At 38.9% G+C, this 14,981-nt stretch overlaps 2 protein-coding genes across 2 annotated transcripts; both read left to right on the forward strand.

Moving 5' to 3' along the window:
* Window positions 1-1,520: 1,520 nt before the first annotated feature.
* Window positions 1,521-8,983, forward strand: slc25a43 (solute carrier family 25 member 43). The gene is made up of 5 exons (XM_069694393.1): window positions 1,521-2,080; window positions 4,414-4,655; window positions 4,868-5,040; window positions 6,783-6,917; window positions 7,840-8,983. Exons 1-5 carry the CDS (start codon window positions 1,809-1,811, stop codon window positions 8,050-8,052), a joined length of 1,035 nt encoding a protein of 344 aa, XP_069550494.1. The 5' UTR covers window positions 1,521-1,808; the 3' UTR covers window positions 8,053-8,983.
* A 191-nt stretch (window positions 8,984-9,174) lies between these two features.
* Window positions 9,175-11,882, forward strand: slc25a5 (solute carrier family 25 member 5). The gene is made up of 4 exons (XM_069694394.1): window positions 9,175-9,835; window positions 10,623-11,109; window positions 11,204-11,344; window positions 11,466-11,882. Exons 1-4 carry the CDS (start codon window positions 9,725-9,727, stop codon window positions 11,621-11,623), a joined length of 897 nt encoding a protein of 298 aa, XP_069550495.1. The 5' UTR covers window positions 9,175-9,724; the 3' UTR covers window positions 11,624-11,882.
* Window positions 11,883-14,981: the final 3,099 nt, after the last annotated feature.

Consider the following 14,981-nt stretch of genomic DNA (forward strand, 5'->3'; position numbering starts at 1 on the left):
CCTGATTGATGGAGGTTATAAAAACATTGGTCGTTTGACTGTTTCAAAGCCTCCAAAAACATACTTGAGCACTTTTAGTGCGCAATTTATAACCAAAATCTTATAACTGTACTTGATAAAGATACTCTGATAATTATGTCATCCTTAACTACCATAGAAAACACATTTTAAAAAAAAAAAACCTGGGGTATTGCTCCACCTATAAATATAGATCACCGCACTAAAATATGATTGCCTAGGGCATCCTCAAGAGGTCAGCTGAAAATAGAAGGAAGGGTTTAATTCAACTACTTCACTTCTGCTTAGTTATTGGAAGTAAGTTATGACAAAATGGTTAAAAAATAAAATTACCACAAATTTCCCTTTCACTATATACAGATACATTTACTCAACCAACTTACTTCTAACCAGTAGTGGAAGAAGTATTCAGATCCTGTTCTTAGGTAAAAGTAGCAATAGAGCAATGTAAAAATAATTCATTACGAGTAAAAGTTTTGCAGGAAAAATCCTCCTGAAGTAAAAGTGTTAGCAACCAAATTAAAGTATTCAAGTAAAATTTCTGGTTTAGTCTCTCTGACTGACACAGTGTTATGTATGACATCATTACATTATTAATAATGAAGCATCAGTGTGCAAGCAGCATGTTACTGTTGTAGCTGCTGCAGGTGGAGCTGGTTTGAACAACTTTATATACAGTTTTATATCCAGGGAGATCAGATAAATGTGAGTGGTCATCAGATGATTACTGGAAAGAAGAAAAAACTAAGTTCTGATGCGCAAATCTGTTTTCAGGTTTTGGACTTTTTCTCTAACCTTTGATTTTTGGTTAGATATTGGATGAAATATTGAAAAGTAACCATTACAGACATTTAGAGGTAAAAATCACGATATAGTGGACCTGTTAACAACTTATAGTCATCTGAAATGTCACCCTGACTACACACTGCTTTTTGTAAGAAGTCAGTTGGTTAGATATTTAACAATATGTTAGATTTTAAAAGCTTGTTATATTATTCATTGTGTCAAATCTTTATCTGAAAAGCCACTAACCTTATCAAAATAAATGTAGTGGAGTAGAAAGCACAATATTTCCCTCTAAAATGTAGTGGAGTGGAAGTGGGCCTATAAAGTAGCACCAAATGGAAATACTCAAGTCAAGTACATGTGCCTCAAAATTGTACTTAAATAGAGCACTTAAATAATGATATTTAGTAACTTTTAAATTAAACGTTTTAATTACAGTTTACAAGGTTTATCTAAATTTCATGCCGACGTCTTTCTGGGTGACAGTTCATTGGTCCATACTGGTCATATGACCATACAGCGACAGCTATAAGGAACAACCCAAAGGCTGTTTATTTGTACCTCCCCTGATGACGACCTAAGAGGCTGAAACGCGTTGGCATGAGTTTTCTGTTTTCTGTTTTGTTTTTTGTTTTTTACTGTGATTGAAACCGGTTTGATCCTCAAACTGAAGAGCACCAGAAGGACAACAATTCACACTCCCTAGCAGCACTCCAGGCTGACTGTTTAAAAAAAAAAAAAAAGTAAAAAAGTTTATCTAATCTTGTAATATTGCAACACCTTTATGGATTTAAAAAAAAAAAAAATCGGATTAAACGACACGCAGCGCCCTCTATTGTTTAGTGGTCGCCAGAGTCACAACGTGACGTGATACTCGCATAACACCGCTGCTCTTTGACAGGAGGGCCGACATCTCTTCGCTGTCTATATTTGGAGGTTTAACCTGTACAAACAAATCCTTCGCAGTGAGAGAAGTGAACTCGCCAACAGGTCGCCGGGCGGTGATGGCCTCGGTTTTAAAGGACAACAGGCTGACGAGTTCTCAAAGCTTTCTGTGCGTCGGCTTCGCCGGGGTTTTCAGTAAAACTGTCACGTCGCCTTTGGAGGTGGTGAAAATTAAAAGTCAGGTGGGCACTTTTCACTGCAAGAGGGGTTTCTGGCAACGTTTCCTCGTCATCTACCAGAATGAGGGACTGCGAGCGTTTTGGAAGGGAAACCTCGCCTCCTGTCTCCGGTTGTCCCCCTACACCGCAATTCACCTCACAGCATACAAGAAGTAAGAGAACCAGAGTCTATGTTTTGTTTGTCTCACATTTGATCGACTTCACAACATCTTTTGTGGGTTTTTTTTAAATTTATTTGTATTTTACCCGACATTTATTCAAAATGAGCTTGTTGGCCAACTTAGTCAGCTGACGTAGACACGGCATGTTTGTGTGGCGAACAGTGTAAAATTGTAGATAACACATATCAACTTATGTAGAAGATGAAATTATATTTCCATTTATTTATTCATTTTACTGTATGACGGCATGAAACAACAAAAAGCGTTCGTTTAAATTGTTTGTTTACTTCCATTCTTGCAGCTAAAGATATACTTCCTGTTTTGCCGTACGAGGCACGGAGCCAATCGGAAGGCTGCATTTGGTCAGCCGATCTTTTTGAAGATGCATGTTCAAGCCTGCCCCGAGTTTTGTCTCATAGGAGTAGACATTAATGTGGCCTTGATATACATAACATATTAGCAATTTAGAAGACACAGAATTTCAAAATACCACAGCATTTCACGAAACAATAATTTCAAGTCATTTCAGACATAAACTGCCTAATTTCGAAGATGTTTTCTCTTGTTGTGTTGGGTTCTGCAATTCAGGGCCACTGTATTAACACCAACAATCCAATAGTTTGCACTTTGATTTGAAGTGATTAGTCAATTACTCAATGGAGATAAATGAAATCATTATCTGTTGGATCAAGGCTGAAACTAACCATTAACCAAAAAAATAAATAAATACCAAAAAGCCACCTTGTATCAATTAAATGATTCATAGTGTGGTTTAAGTGTCAGATAACAATCAACAATGTCCATCACAGTTTCTCAAAACTCAAAATGACATCTTCAAATCCAGCCCAAAGCCCAGAATTACCACTTTCCCATCCAGAAGATGAAGAAATCCTCTTAATTCAGAAGCTGAAACTCTGAAATATTTGGTATTTTTTGCTAGAAAACCACATGATTAGTTATCAAAATAGATCTACAAATGTTAAAGGGCTAAATGATTATTTGACTACCAGGTTTCAGTTTATAGATGATATCATTGTATATTGTTGCTGTGTTGTCGCTGCCATTTAATGATTATTAAGGTGCAAATTGATTGTCTTCAGAGTTTTTACTTTCATGGTTTGAATATAACAATTTGGGGTTCAGGAAACTGAATATTTTTCTGCCATTCTTTGTTCATTCAAATTTAAAAATTCAATGACGAACAATTAATTTTAAAAAAATTAACAAATTAGATTTAGATTTAGACTTTGTTAATCCCACAGTGGGGAAATTTAATCATCACAGATTATTAACTAATTTAAAAAAAAACCTTCTTTTAATACACACATAAGCATATTATTTAATCTTGATTGCAGTTAGGCCCCTGGTTTGGGTTTGATAGTCCCTGGGAAAAAAAACAACAGTTGTACTTATGAGAAGAAGTGCTCCCTGTGAGGCAGCACTGAGGACACATATATATATATACTGCATTTCTGTTGGGTTACTACAAGGCAAAATGTGCCTCGGTGTCAACTGTATGACTGATCAATAAAATAAAGTACAGGACGATGAGTATTGAAGACAACAGCAATCCACGATAGGGTAATAAACCTCGGTCTCTGCAAGCTTCCTATCAGTCAGTAGGTTTCCTCTCACGCCTCAGGGGACCTGCATAGTGTTTTTGTAAACACCATATCCTGACTGCTGTCCATTTCTGTACATCATGTTCCAGGAAATAGAAAGCCCTTCCCTCTTTGTCTTTGTCTTTGTCACACACGTCTTTCGCAGGCTTACTACTCGCGTCGCGTCTTCCTAAATATATTTGCATGTATAAAACAAAACACTTAATAGAAAACACTGACATAATGCGTTAATAAACAAGTTGTCTTTCAATATGCTGCAACTAAATTAGTTTCTTTACTGATTAATTGTCATTGTATGAAACTAAATGCAGTAAAATATAAATAAATCTCATATTTAAGTAGAACCTTGTAAAATTCACTTTAGGTGCTGTTCAACAGTCCCACACCCAAAAATATTCACTTTACAGTACATCAAACAAAAAACAGGATTAAATCTTCCAATTTGAGAGCTGAAATCTGCAAATGATTACGTTTTTACTCTTAATAAATGCCTTTCCAAATAATCAGTATTAAACAAAAAAAAAGAAACATTCAAACCAAATTTTCTGCCAATTGACTAATCTATTTACTAATGTTTCAATACTAAAAGGTAAATATGTATATAGAGGTAGACACTGAATGTCTACACTTACAACCTGCCAAATCATACCATGAAACGGCCAGCATTATATTTGATTGTGTGTTTCCCTCCTCTGTGTGCAGGCTAGTCCACCTTCACATGGATGAACTGGGCTCCATCCCTCAGTGGAGGGCCATATTTGCCGGCGGACTGGCTGGTGTCGCTGCTGCACTTGCCACGTACCCTCTGGAGGTGGCAGAGACCAGGCTCATCACTCAGAACTGCAGACAGCCCACATATCTTGGCGTAGCTCACACTCTCTCAAAGATCTACAGCAATGAAGGGCTGCTTTCTCTCTACAGGGGATTTTCCCTCACCGTCTTGGGTGTGTATGCACTTTCCTAACAAATTAATGAATTTCCTATGGACGGTGTTCAGATATCAGATATTACTGCTGTTAAAATAACCCGGGTTTCCCCTTTGTATGTCCAGCAGTCAAGTAGTTTTGGTGGTTTAGGGACCAAAATACTTCATATCAACCACGTCTTTACCTCCTAGGTTTTACTGTAACTTGCAGCATATTTTATTTGTCTTCAGGTGCGTTTCCCTTCTCTGTCGGATGCTATGCAGTGTACATGAACCTGGACAAGCTTTGGCAGGAGCCTCCTTTCCGCTTCACTCCTTTGCAGAACTTCATTAATGGCTGTGTTGCAGCAGGAGTGGCGCAAACCCTCTCATACCCTTTTGAAACTGTAAAGCGGAAAATGCAAGTAAGAACACTTTTACTGCCTGTGGGCTGTCGTTTTTAGGAGAACTGAGACAGACCTATTATTTGTTTAAAAAGCAAAATAAATACATAATTAGAAATTCAGCGAAGATGAGAATATATCTAAATGCATAAATTAATCAATATACATACCATTACAGTTTAATAGAGTTTCATGCTCTTAGTCAGTCAGGAAAGTAAGATTTTTTTTTTTAGCATTACTTTGTTTTTTTTAATGTCTTACAAGGAAATGCATTCAGCTGCATATGAATGTAGGATACAATAAGATTTATTCTTTAATTAAATCAACAAGTCCCCTTCAAATCTTGCAACTACTGACTGAATAATTGTTAAACATGTTCACGTAGAACAACCTGTATTCTGATTGTATTACCAGCTTCAGTCCATAAGGGGGCAGTGAGAGTGTGCCTAAAACCAGGATGACACTACATTGCCACTCACTGAAAGTGAACATGGAACATCAGAATTACATTAGTAGTAAAGTTTTTCAACAAACACAACAAATTCAAATCGAGTCAGTTTACTTGGCCTGGATTTAATTTGAATTCAATTTAATATGAATACCATAATCATTTAAATCAAGTTTGAGGTGTCATCAGTATGCTTGGAAGGGCATATGGGGGAACAATGGCGCTGCAAAGGACAGAGTACTACATCCGGTTTTATCAGCCTATTATTAGATACCACAAGGTTCAACAACAGCTGGGAATGTGAATGTGCCCCCAGCTCTGCAGAAGCTATAGATAAGTTCACTAAAGATAGCCAGTAACTTTCAGACAGCAGTCCTACTGAGAGTTTTCTCACCAGCTTATCAAACCATCACACCGGCGTTGCCTTTTGATAAAGAATAATGCTTTTATATCCTTATGTTACTCAGAGATTCCGTCCCTGTCACGGAAACCTCAAAGTTAAACATTAACTGCAGAATACATGAACAGCTGAGGATGTGTCCAGAAGCTTTGGGAAATGATTTAAGCAGAATTGAACTTGTTTGGCTAGTTTAAAGTTTCCTCTTCAAATGAAGCTGTTTGAACAGTCTTAATGCTCTCATGGCAGCGTGTTCTCTTTGAGGACCTTGAAACATCTAAGGGTAAATTTCCTCCGTCACATTACAGTCAGTCTGCAAAGCTGTGGTTAACAGTAGATCACCGTTTCACACTGGAAGAGTCCTCTGAGTGATCATATATCTTTAGTTATAATTTTACTCAGGTTTGTTAACACATTTACATCACTTGTGTCAATAATTCCCTCAAACTTTATTAGTATTTCACGATCCTTATTTTTTAAAAGTTTATCTTGTCCTTTCATTATATTTGGTTTATTACTGCAGTGGCTTATCTTAATGTATTTTATGTTGAGTGAATTGATTCTGGTCTGTTGCTATGTACACACACACACACACACACACACACACACACACACACACACACACACACACACACACACACACACACACACACACACACACACACACACACACACACACACACACACACAGTGACTGGTAGAGCACACTTTGACTGCAGTCAGTAAATGGAGACAGGAGGGCCATTTTGCGTTTTCTGCACTGCTTCTTCTGAAAAATAATAACATAATTAAATACAGAACAAAATTGTATAAAATTGTGTTCTATCGTGCTTCACTTGACTTTTCCAGTTATTACTTTATTGACATATTGTAAAACTTTCCTGCATCACCAATGCTTCATGTTCATTCCTCTCTCAGGCACAGAGTGCCCGTCTTCCCCATCTTGGTGGAGTTGACGTCCACTTCGCTGGAATGACCGACTGTTTCATACAGGTTGTTAGGAACAAGGGCGTCCTCTCACTGTGGAATGGCCTCACTGCCAACACAATAAAGGTACGGTTCACTTGTATTGCCTTCCGGCGGAAGTTAATGATTAATTGTCGTATAAATAATTGTGATTATAAATTTAGTCGTAAAAATCACCTTCAAGTTATTAGGCTTTACTTTTTGATTTGGCTTTTTACCAAAATGTTCCCACAGAAGTGTTGTGCTTTTTAACTTTGCAGCTAAATCATTTATGTTCATGTTGATAGATGCACATCGAAATAAAGTCAATTAAAAAAATGAGAGTTTAAGCTCCTCAAGAAACAGTTATTGACACTAATTCTGCACTCGCATGCCGTTAAACCACAGCAAAGGAAGAGAGTGCAATGAAATAACGTCATCAAAAGATCACCGATCAAACCTCAAATAGTAGAAATAGTGTTGGAAATGAACTTGTTATTAGCTTCATCCATCTGTTTGGAAACAATTATATAAAATGATTGTGATTAGCTCAAACAATAGTGATCCGGTGATTAAATAATTAGGACGGCTCTATATATTGGAAATAGTTTGTCATTACCTTACACCTTTGATCATTGATATGGCCAGTGTACTTGATCTTGTGTTGCAAACAAGTATGAACTGAAAAAACTGCACGTTCTTGGTAACATGAGTGACTTTATGACAGTGAAAGGACTGTCACTCATGACCATGCATAGGGAGGAATGAGGGGGAGGGGGGAGGGGTATGGAAAGTAATGTTCAGTGTGTAATTCATAGCAGCAATATCACGAGCAAGGTGGAACAGCATGCTCCACTCTCCGATTTCAGCTGCAAATATCGCTGTACAGTACATTGTCACACACGACAAGACGGCAAAGTTCATATCAAGTTGTAAAGACACAAAGTGCTCAAACTTTGTTCAAAATCTGTGTGGATTTGTTGTCAATACTTTTATTGCTAGTTAAAAAGTGTTTACATTTCCCTCACAGATCGTTCCCTACTTTGGTCTTCTCTTTACCTGCTTTGAGATGTGTAAGCAGGTTTGCCTTTACCGCAACGGGTACATTGTCTCACCTCTGAGCTACAAGCTCACACCAGGGGTTGACCAGAGCCTCCAGCCGAAAGAGCTGGAAGAGGTCAAGCGCTACTTGAAAAACAGGAACTTTGGGTCAGGAGAGTCGTCTTTTGGAAATCGCTGGTAAAAGCTTCAAGTGAGAAGATGTCTGCTTAAAACAAAAAAAAACTGCTGACCACAGTTGACCAGCAAAAGACTGGGGGAAAAAAGAAGCGAAGTCCAGTCTACCTCTTTCAGTACTTTGATTTTATCTGAGAGTATTATTTGTTTATGAATTGTTCACTCACCCATAACTTATAATGTTTTTTTTTTGTTTTTTTTTAATCTAATATGTGCCTTCAGAGGTAAATATTTATTTTGGGGCTTATTGCAGTTATTGCTGCATCAACATTGAAATACTGCCACAGTGTATTCACATGAAGAAGGTTGCAAAATGGTCTTGTTGTGTATTAATTATAATTACAGCATTATGACTGAGATACATATATTCTATTTTTTAATGTATAACACAGGTTAACAAAAGATTAGTTCCCCTTGCAAAAGAAATTATGTTTCATGTATTTTTACACATTGAATCCAAATTTGTTTTCAGAATTTCTGTGTCATCTACAGTTTCGTTGTTCCAGTATTCTCACATAGACATTGAAAAGTGGTACCGAAGTAAGTGGAGTTCCTCTCTGTTGACAGACTGTTTCTGGGCACGAAAGAGGGATATCCCTGAGGCCAAATATAAATGCAAATTATGTGCTTGCACATTTTTAGATGTAAGTTTAAGTGTAACAACAGCCTTATTTATTGATAAGTAATATACAGACGGTAACTTAAAAACCCTGTCTGGTTGACAAATTTTAAAAACAGATTTGAATTCAGTGTGAAAAGTACTGCGCAGTCCACCCGTTTCAGTTTATGGGACAAATTTTGTTGCCTTGAGTAATGAGTGTGAAATCCAGATGCTTTGTAAGTTTGAGCAGGTTATGCCCAATCATGTCCATGGACCGATATAAGTAATTGTTTTGGAAGACATCTGCTTCTAACATTTAAAATGTTTCTTTGACGGACACAGTTTTCATTCTTAAAAGGTTATTTTTTTATGGTTTTGTATATCTTGATTATATAAATTATATATTTACATATATATACTATTAACAATATCAGTTGTGTATTCCAAACCTTCAGACAGATAAAGCCACCCCATGCTGGCTGAGGTTCACTTTCTCTGTTCACCTTAATGCCTTCTGGTAGCCTACTTTCAGATCAGAGTGTGCCGAGACATGTTTTTCTTGGAATCATTCAGCTGATAGATTCATGTCCTCCTCTCTGTGGGAAACTGAGTGACAGCCAAAGGACACTAACAGATGGGATGACCTTTACCCACCATAGCCTTCAGGCCTCAGCTGTTTCATACTGACATTTGACACAACCTTGAGTTAATTTTTTTTATTTTTATATATATATAATTTAACAACATAATAGCACCCTGTAATTCACGTGATTCAATCCCACTACATACAACTTCTTAAATCGTAGATAAACTTGTGCCCCTTGCGGGACAGACATCGGTCACGCTTTTATTCCTCTGAGTGACAGGAGAGACCACCAAATCTGAACGGAAGGACACCCCGTAGCCCCGCCCACTACTCCTACAACCAGCTAATGAGAAGCGGGAGTCGGAAGTTCACGTTTTTTCTCGCGTTCAGCCTTCTTAAATCCCCTCACTTCTGGATTGGATTCGGCCATTTCAGCTCTACCGGCAAACCACACCAACCAAGTCGCTGGACGGCGTCTGATAACACCTGAAGATGAGTGAGACAGCCATTTCCTTCGCCAAGGACTTCTTGGCTGGTGGTATTGCCGCTGCCATCTCTAAAACAGCTGTAGCCCCCATCGAGAGAGTCAAGCTCCTGCTCCAGGTGAGTTATGATTTTATTGCTCTGCAAACACCTGGCATCTAATGGCACTGAAGTTCTGATAGATATTGCATGCTCAAAACTGCTGGTGTTTATTTGTAACATGTATTTATTTATTGTTTTTGCTGATGCTCTTTAATTTCTACGGGATGGAGGAGGATTTAACAAGATGTTTTGGTACAGAATAAAACATAATATAAAGATGCTGCACCGTCAGGAGCAGAAACTGGGCTAAAAATAGTAAATCGGAGCAGCTCTGTCAGAGATTGGTGCAAGCACAGATGAGGAATGAGCATAATTGAGGCGTATCAGACCTGTTACGTAATACACCGGCCGTAGAGCTGCAGTCTGCCCATGCTTAAAAACAGTGTTATAACACGCCCTCGTGGCCATCTACTACGACTATGGTGTTAGAAAGTGCTCTTCTTTCATGACGGGTCAGTAGTTTGGCTTGACAACAAAAAGCCAAGGTCACAGCAGGGCTTGCGCCATGGCTCTCCACTGCTGCATTGGGCCTGGGCTCAGGAGCAGCAGCAGCAGGAGCAGCAGCAGCAGCAGAGGGAGGAGGCAGGGCCGTGAATTGTTGAATGGATGCCTTATAGAGTTGTTCTCTGGCACATGGATGCAAATGTGTCTGTCAGACAGACACGGTAGAGTCATGAAAGTCTGCAGATTTATACAAGTCACAAAGCTAACAGACCAAAGAAAGATGAAGACAGAGGTTCAAAGTTCACATGCTTCTTTGTCTTATTGTCTCTAATGCATTGCAGTGTCTCTGCTTTGATTACAGGTACAACATGCCAGCAAACAGATTGCAGTTGACCAGCAGTACAAGGGCATCATCGACTGTGTGGTCCGTATCCCCAAAGAGCAGGGCTTCATCTCTTTCTGGAGAGGGAATCTGGCCAACGTCATCCGATACTTCCCCACTCAGGCCCTCAACTTTGCTTTCAAGGACAAGTACAAGAACATTTTCCTCAGCGGCGTGGACAGGCACAAACAGTTCTGGAGATACTTTGCAGGTAACCTGGCATCAGGTGGTGCCGCTGGAGCCACGTCACTCTGTTTCGTCTACCCCCTCGACTTCGCCAGAACACGTCTTGCAGCTGATGTCGGCAAAGCAGGAAGCGGGCGTGAGTTCAAGGGCCTGGGAGACTGCCTGGTGAAAATCTCCAAGTCTGATGGCATCAAGGGCCTGTACCAGGGCTTCAGTGTCTCGGTACAGGGCATTATCATCTACAGAGCTGCTTACTTTGGCGTCTACGACACAGCAAAGGGTGAGCTTTCTTTATTGGACATCACAAAGCTCGATGTGTCTCTTTGCAGTGGACTTTCTTGTCTCACTCTTCTTGATTGACGTTTCTCTTACAGGCATGCTTCCAGACCCCAAAAACACACACATCTTTGTGAGCTGGATGATTGCTCAGTCTGTGACTGCCGTCGCTGGTCTTGTGTCCTACCCCTTCGACACCGTCCGTCGTCGTATGATGATGCAGTCTGGACGCAAAGGAGGTAATAAACACAACATATATATATATATATACATATACAAAGCATAATTTATTTTTTTTTTTGCTGCTGTGCTACTAGAATAAAGTCACGACATCTTTGTGATTCTGTTTCTTCATTTAAGCTGACATCATGTATTCCGGCACCATCGACTGCTGGAAGAAGATTGCACGTGATGAGGGCAGCAAGGCCTTCTTCAAGGGAGCCTTGTCTAACGTGCTCAGAGGCATGGGTGGCGCCTTTGTGCTCGTCTTGTACGATGAGCTTAAGAAAGTCATCTAAGTTATTTTTGTATGTCCACTGTTCATGTTGTGAAGTTTAACTGTAACATATCTTGTACATTTGGAAGGACTTAAATGCAGAGTTATATTTATAGGGACCAACTAGTATTTTCTACTAGTTGTACCGGGGGAATCTGTTATGCTGTCTTCTCTCGGCCCATGCTTTTTCTTTTTTGTTTCGCCCCTCACCCGAATGTCATCCCCTAACCACAGGAACCTTGCCGGAAAAAAAGAGAAATAAAGGCAACCTACTGAGTGAATCTCCTGTCTGGTTTTGAAATGTAATGCCGTGCATGACGGGTACCGTTACAGACAGAGTGTGACTTAAGCGTCCTGGCAGCGTACGTCCTCAGTCGTGCTACTTCAGGGAACCGTTCAGAAGCCTCTTGTGTGAAATGTAAGCTTTGAACTGCAGGTTGTATTTGGGGCTGAGCCAAAATCAGCTGAGAAAGTTGACCTGCTGACAATATTTCAACCAAGACGCGCTTGCAGAAAAGTGATCTGCAAGAAGTCAGGGGCGTTCAGCAGTGTACTCTACAGATGTTAGTATTTCAGCAGAACATTTGCGTATGTGAATTTGTGCAGAGAAACAATCAGGATTACCTGTAGTGAGGTGGATTATTCCAACCTTCTAAATATACTTCTGCCTTCTGTCAAGCTTCCTGACTCCCAACTGGTGTGACTGAAGCTTTGATCTTGAGCTGTTTAAACATTTACCAGTATGACACACTAGTTATGTACTATCACCGTCAAGTCATCTCCAGATCTTGTTGTAAAAAGTTCCATATTCAAGCTAGTTATTACCACATAGAAGCCAAAGAAAGCATTGTGTAGGCGGTTTCATATTTGGTTGTGCAGCTGGTGTTGATGTGTATTTTAGGGGGCGTCATGAATCTAAATCCTCCCGACACATAATCTTGGCAGGCGTAAAGGAGCACATCATTGTGGCTGTTTGCAGCAGGACATGGGTCTCTGACCAGGGTGCGTACCGGCCGTTCTGTAATAGTAAGCTGTAATCTTTATCTTCGAACTGTTGTCAGAATATGGGACAGTCAAGGTAGATGTTTTAATTATATCAAAAGAACCCTCCACACTAAGAAATGAATGTGTTTCACATCTGAAGTAGTGTCCATTTAAACTATATCCCAGCAAAACTTGTTCACTTTGCAGCTTTTAATCAGCCATTTTCATTCACCAATTAAAGAGCCGCTGTCAGCTGCGAACATCATCTCTCCATTTCAGAATATAATTTTTTTTTTTTTTTTAAAACACTTTCAAATAAGAGTCTATTTGACATGTGGGGTCTGAAATGGTTCTGTTATGATTTGGTAAAATGTCTGTTTCAGACTAATGGGGGTCCAGTCAAGATCTCTGTCTGCTGTGGGCTTTTAGCGTCACAGAAATCCTCCCTGATGCTGTAATTAAACTTATTGAGAGTGTGACTACATAATTTGAGTGAATGAGAAAAGTTATATTAGGCTCTTTGAACCAGTATGCGGCTCTCAAAGTTCATCAAAAGTTCAATTCTCTCACTGGAGATGTGTCTTTAGTAGTTTTCACTTTTGGAAATGTCCTCAAACCAAATCATTTATGTCTAATATAACAATCAAAATTAATCAAATTAATCTTGACAAGGCACCCAGACTGCTCTTGAATGTAGAACATAGTCTCTTTTTAGCATCACTATCAGATTACATGATTTACTCAGCTGGGTGTAGTCTAATCTTCCTCTCAGTGATTCACGAAGTCTTGGACGTGACCTCGACCCCAGGGGAATTAGTTCTAATACTGTTTTGACCGGTCCATCCCCAAAAGCTCCTCTCAGCAGGTATCCCATATAGTTAATCCTTCATTCAGTGAGCCTCCCACTACAGCTTTAACAGGGATCACAGCCATTTACACACAGTCTGTCTGTGCGGCTTAAGAGACCCCGCCACTCCTCGAGGTCACACGGCTAACACGTCAAACAAGTGCAAGCGTCTGCACAGTTTCACTGTCGCTAAACTACACGTGCTTTGCTAGTTGGCTGAAATCATAATGAATGCTTTAATTCATTAATATTTACCAGTATTTACAAATAAATAATAATAATAATATCGTCTTAAAACAGTATTATTTTCATTTCATCTCAGTTTGTGACTTTATATAACTAAGTCTGTATCTCCCCTTAAAAACCAAAACATTAAGAATGACACATGCTGACTAAAAAATGAAAACACTGGAGAAGGGGGAAGGGGGGGGAAACATTTATTTGTTATTTTTTGTAAATGTTTCAACCAACTCTGCTGCAAGTATTTACCCAACATTACAAATAGAGGCAACTGGCACTCCTTTATGTTTAATTCTACTGCTGGAGCAAGTGTTCAGATCCTTAAAGTACCGAATGTAAAAGTTGCACTGCCACAGTGTGCATTCTCTGTTAGAAGTGAAAGGAAACTACTATTAACAAAATGTTCAGAAACACAGAAAAATGCACCCTTTGACTTATTTTACTAAAATAGCTTGGTTATTGCTCTAGTTCGTCATGGTGGAGCTGATTTAGAATTATTTCATGTGCTTTTGGGTGGTTTAGTCTATGGCGCAACACATTTGAAAGCTCATGATATTCTTTATATGCATCTTAATTAATTAACTAATAACTGTTGAATAATTGTTAAAACTTACAATATTTCTTTCTGAACTGCAGTGAAGTATAAATTTATGAAATAGCAGAAAACACTCAAAATTACTCAAATTCAGTAAGATAGTGCAGCTTTATATTCCATTGCTGTGGCCTACTCTCGAAAATCAGTGTTGCATATCCTCAGTGATCTACGGCTCACTGAAGCTCCCCTTCGCTCTGGGTCACTAAAAGCCTCCTGACAGCTGGGCTGTTACATAATTTCAGCTGTTAGACTGCATTACGTCATCGATTCACAGGGTCATGACCTCAGTGCTTTCCACTCCTGCAGAAAAAACACTCAGTTGGATTCTATCTATCTATCTATCTATCTATCTATCTATCTATCTATCTATCTATCTATCTATCTATCTATCTATCTATCTATCTATCTATCTATCTATCTATCTATCTATCTATCTATCTATCTATCTATCTATCTATTTAGACACTGAAGTATGATTTTTATTTACTTACAGAGCACATATGTGCTGATTGTATCAACCATAGCGGTAAATATGAAAGTTATGAGCATTATATGGGTAATTTAATACCAGCTGTAGCATATATTTGATTGCTAAATGTCTGTCTTTAGTCTTTCACCAGGCATGAATGTTACATCTGGTATTTCTAGTCTTCATTTACATGATTGTCTTTTCTTTTGAATTTGCACTTGACACTGAATAATAGGCCTGTCAGT

This window comes from Brachyistius frenatus, unplaced genomic scaffold (assembly GCF_029030835.1).
Source record: "Brachyistius frenatus isolate BFR_SWC_R1_liver_20210118 unplaced genomic scaffold, ASM2903083v1 Contig_17, whole genome shotgun sequence".
NCBI classification, from domain to species: domain Eukaryota; kingdom Metazoa; phylum Chordata; class Actinopteri; family Embiotocidae; genus Brachyistius; species Brachyistius frenatus.

What these genes read in the sequence shown, in the direction of transcription:
- slc25a43 (XM_069694393.1), top strand. Translation starts at nt 1,809, where the DNA reads ATGGCCTCGGTTTTAAAGGACAACAGGCTGACGAGTTCTCAAAGCTTT. An exon ending in CACCTCACAGCATACAAGAA is followed by an intron (nt 2,081 to 4,413) that starts GTAAGAGAACCA and finishes CTCTGTGTGCAG; the next exon opens with GCTAGTCCACCTTCACATGG. An exon ending in TCACTGCCAACACAATAAAG is followed by an intron (nt 6,918 to 7,839) that starts GTACGGTTCACT and finishes TTTCCCTCACAG; the next exon opens with ATCGTTCCCTACTTTGGTCT.
- slc25a5 (XM_069694394.1), top strand. Translation starts at nt 9,725, where the DNA reads ATGAGTGAGACAGCCATTTCCTTCGCCAAGGACTTCTTGGCTGGTGGT. An exon ending in GAGTCAAGCTCCTGCTCCAG is followed by an intron (nt 9,836 to 10,622) that starts GTGAGTTATGAT and finishes CTTTGATTACAG; the next exon opens with GTACAACATGCCAGCAAACA. An exon ending in CGTCTACGACACAGCAAAGG is followed by an intron (nt 11,110 to 11,203) that starts GTGAGCTTTCTT and finishes TTTCTCTTACAG; the next exon opens with GCATGCTTCCAGACCCCAAA.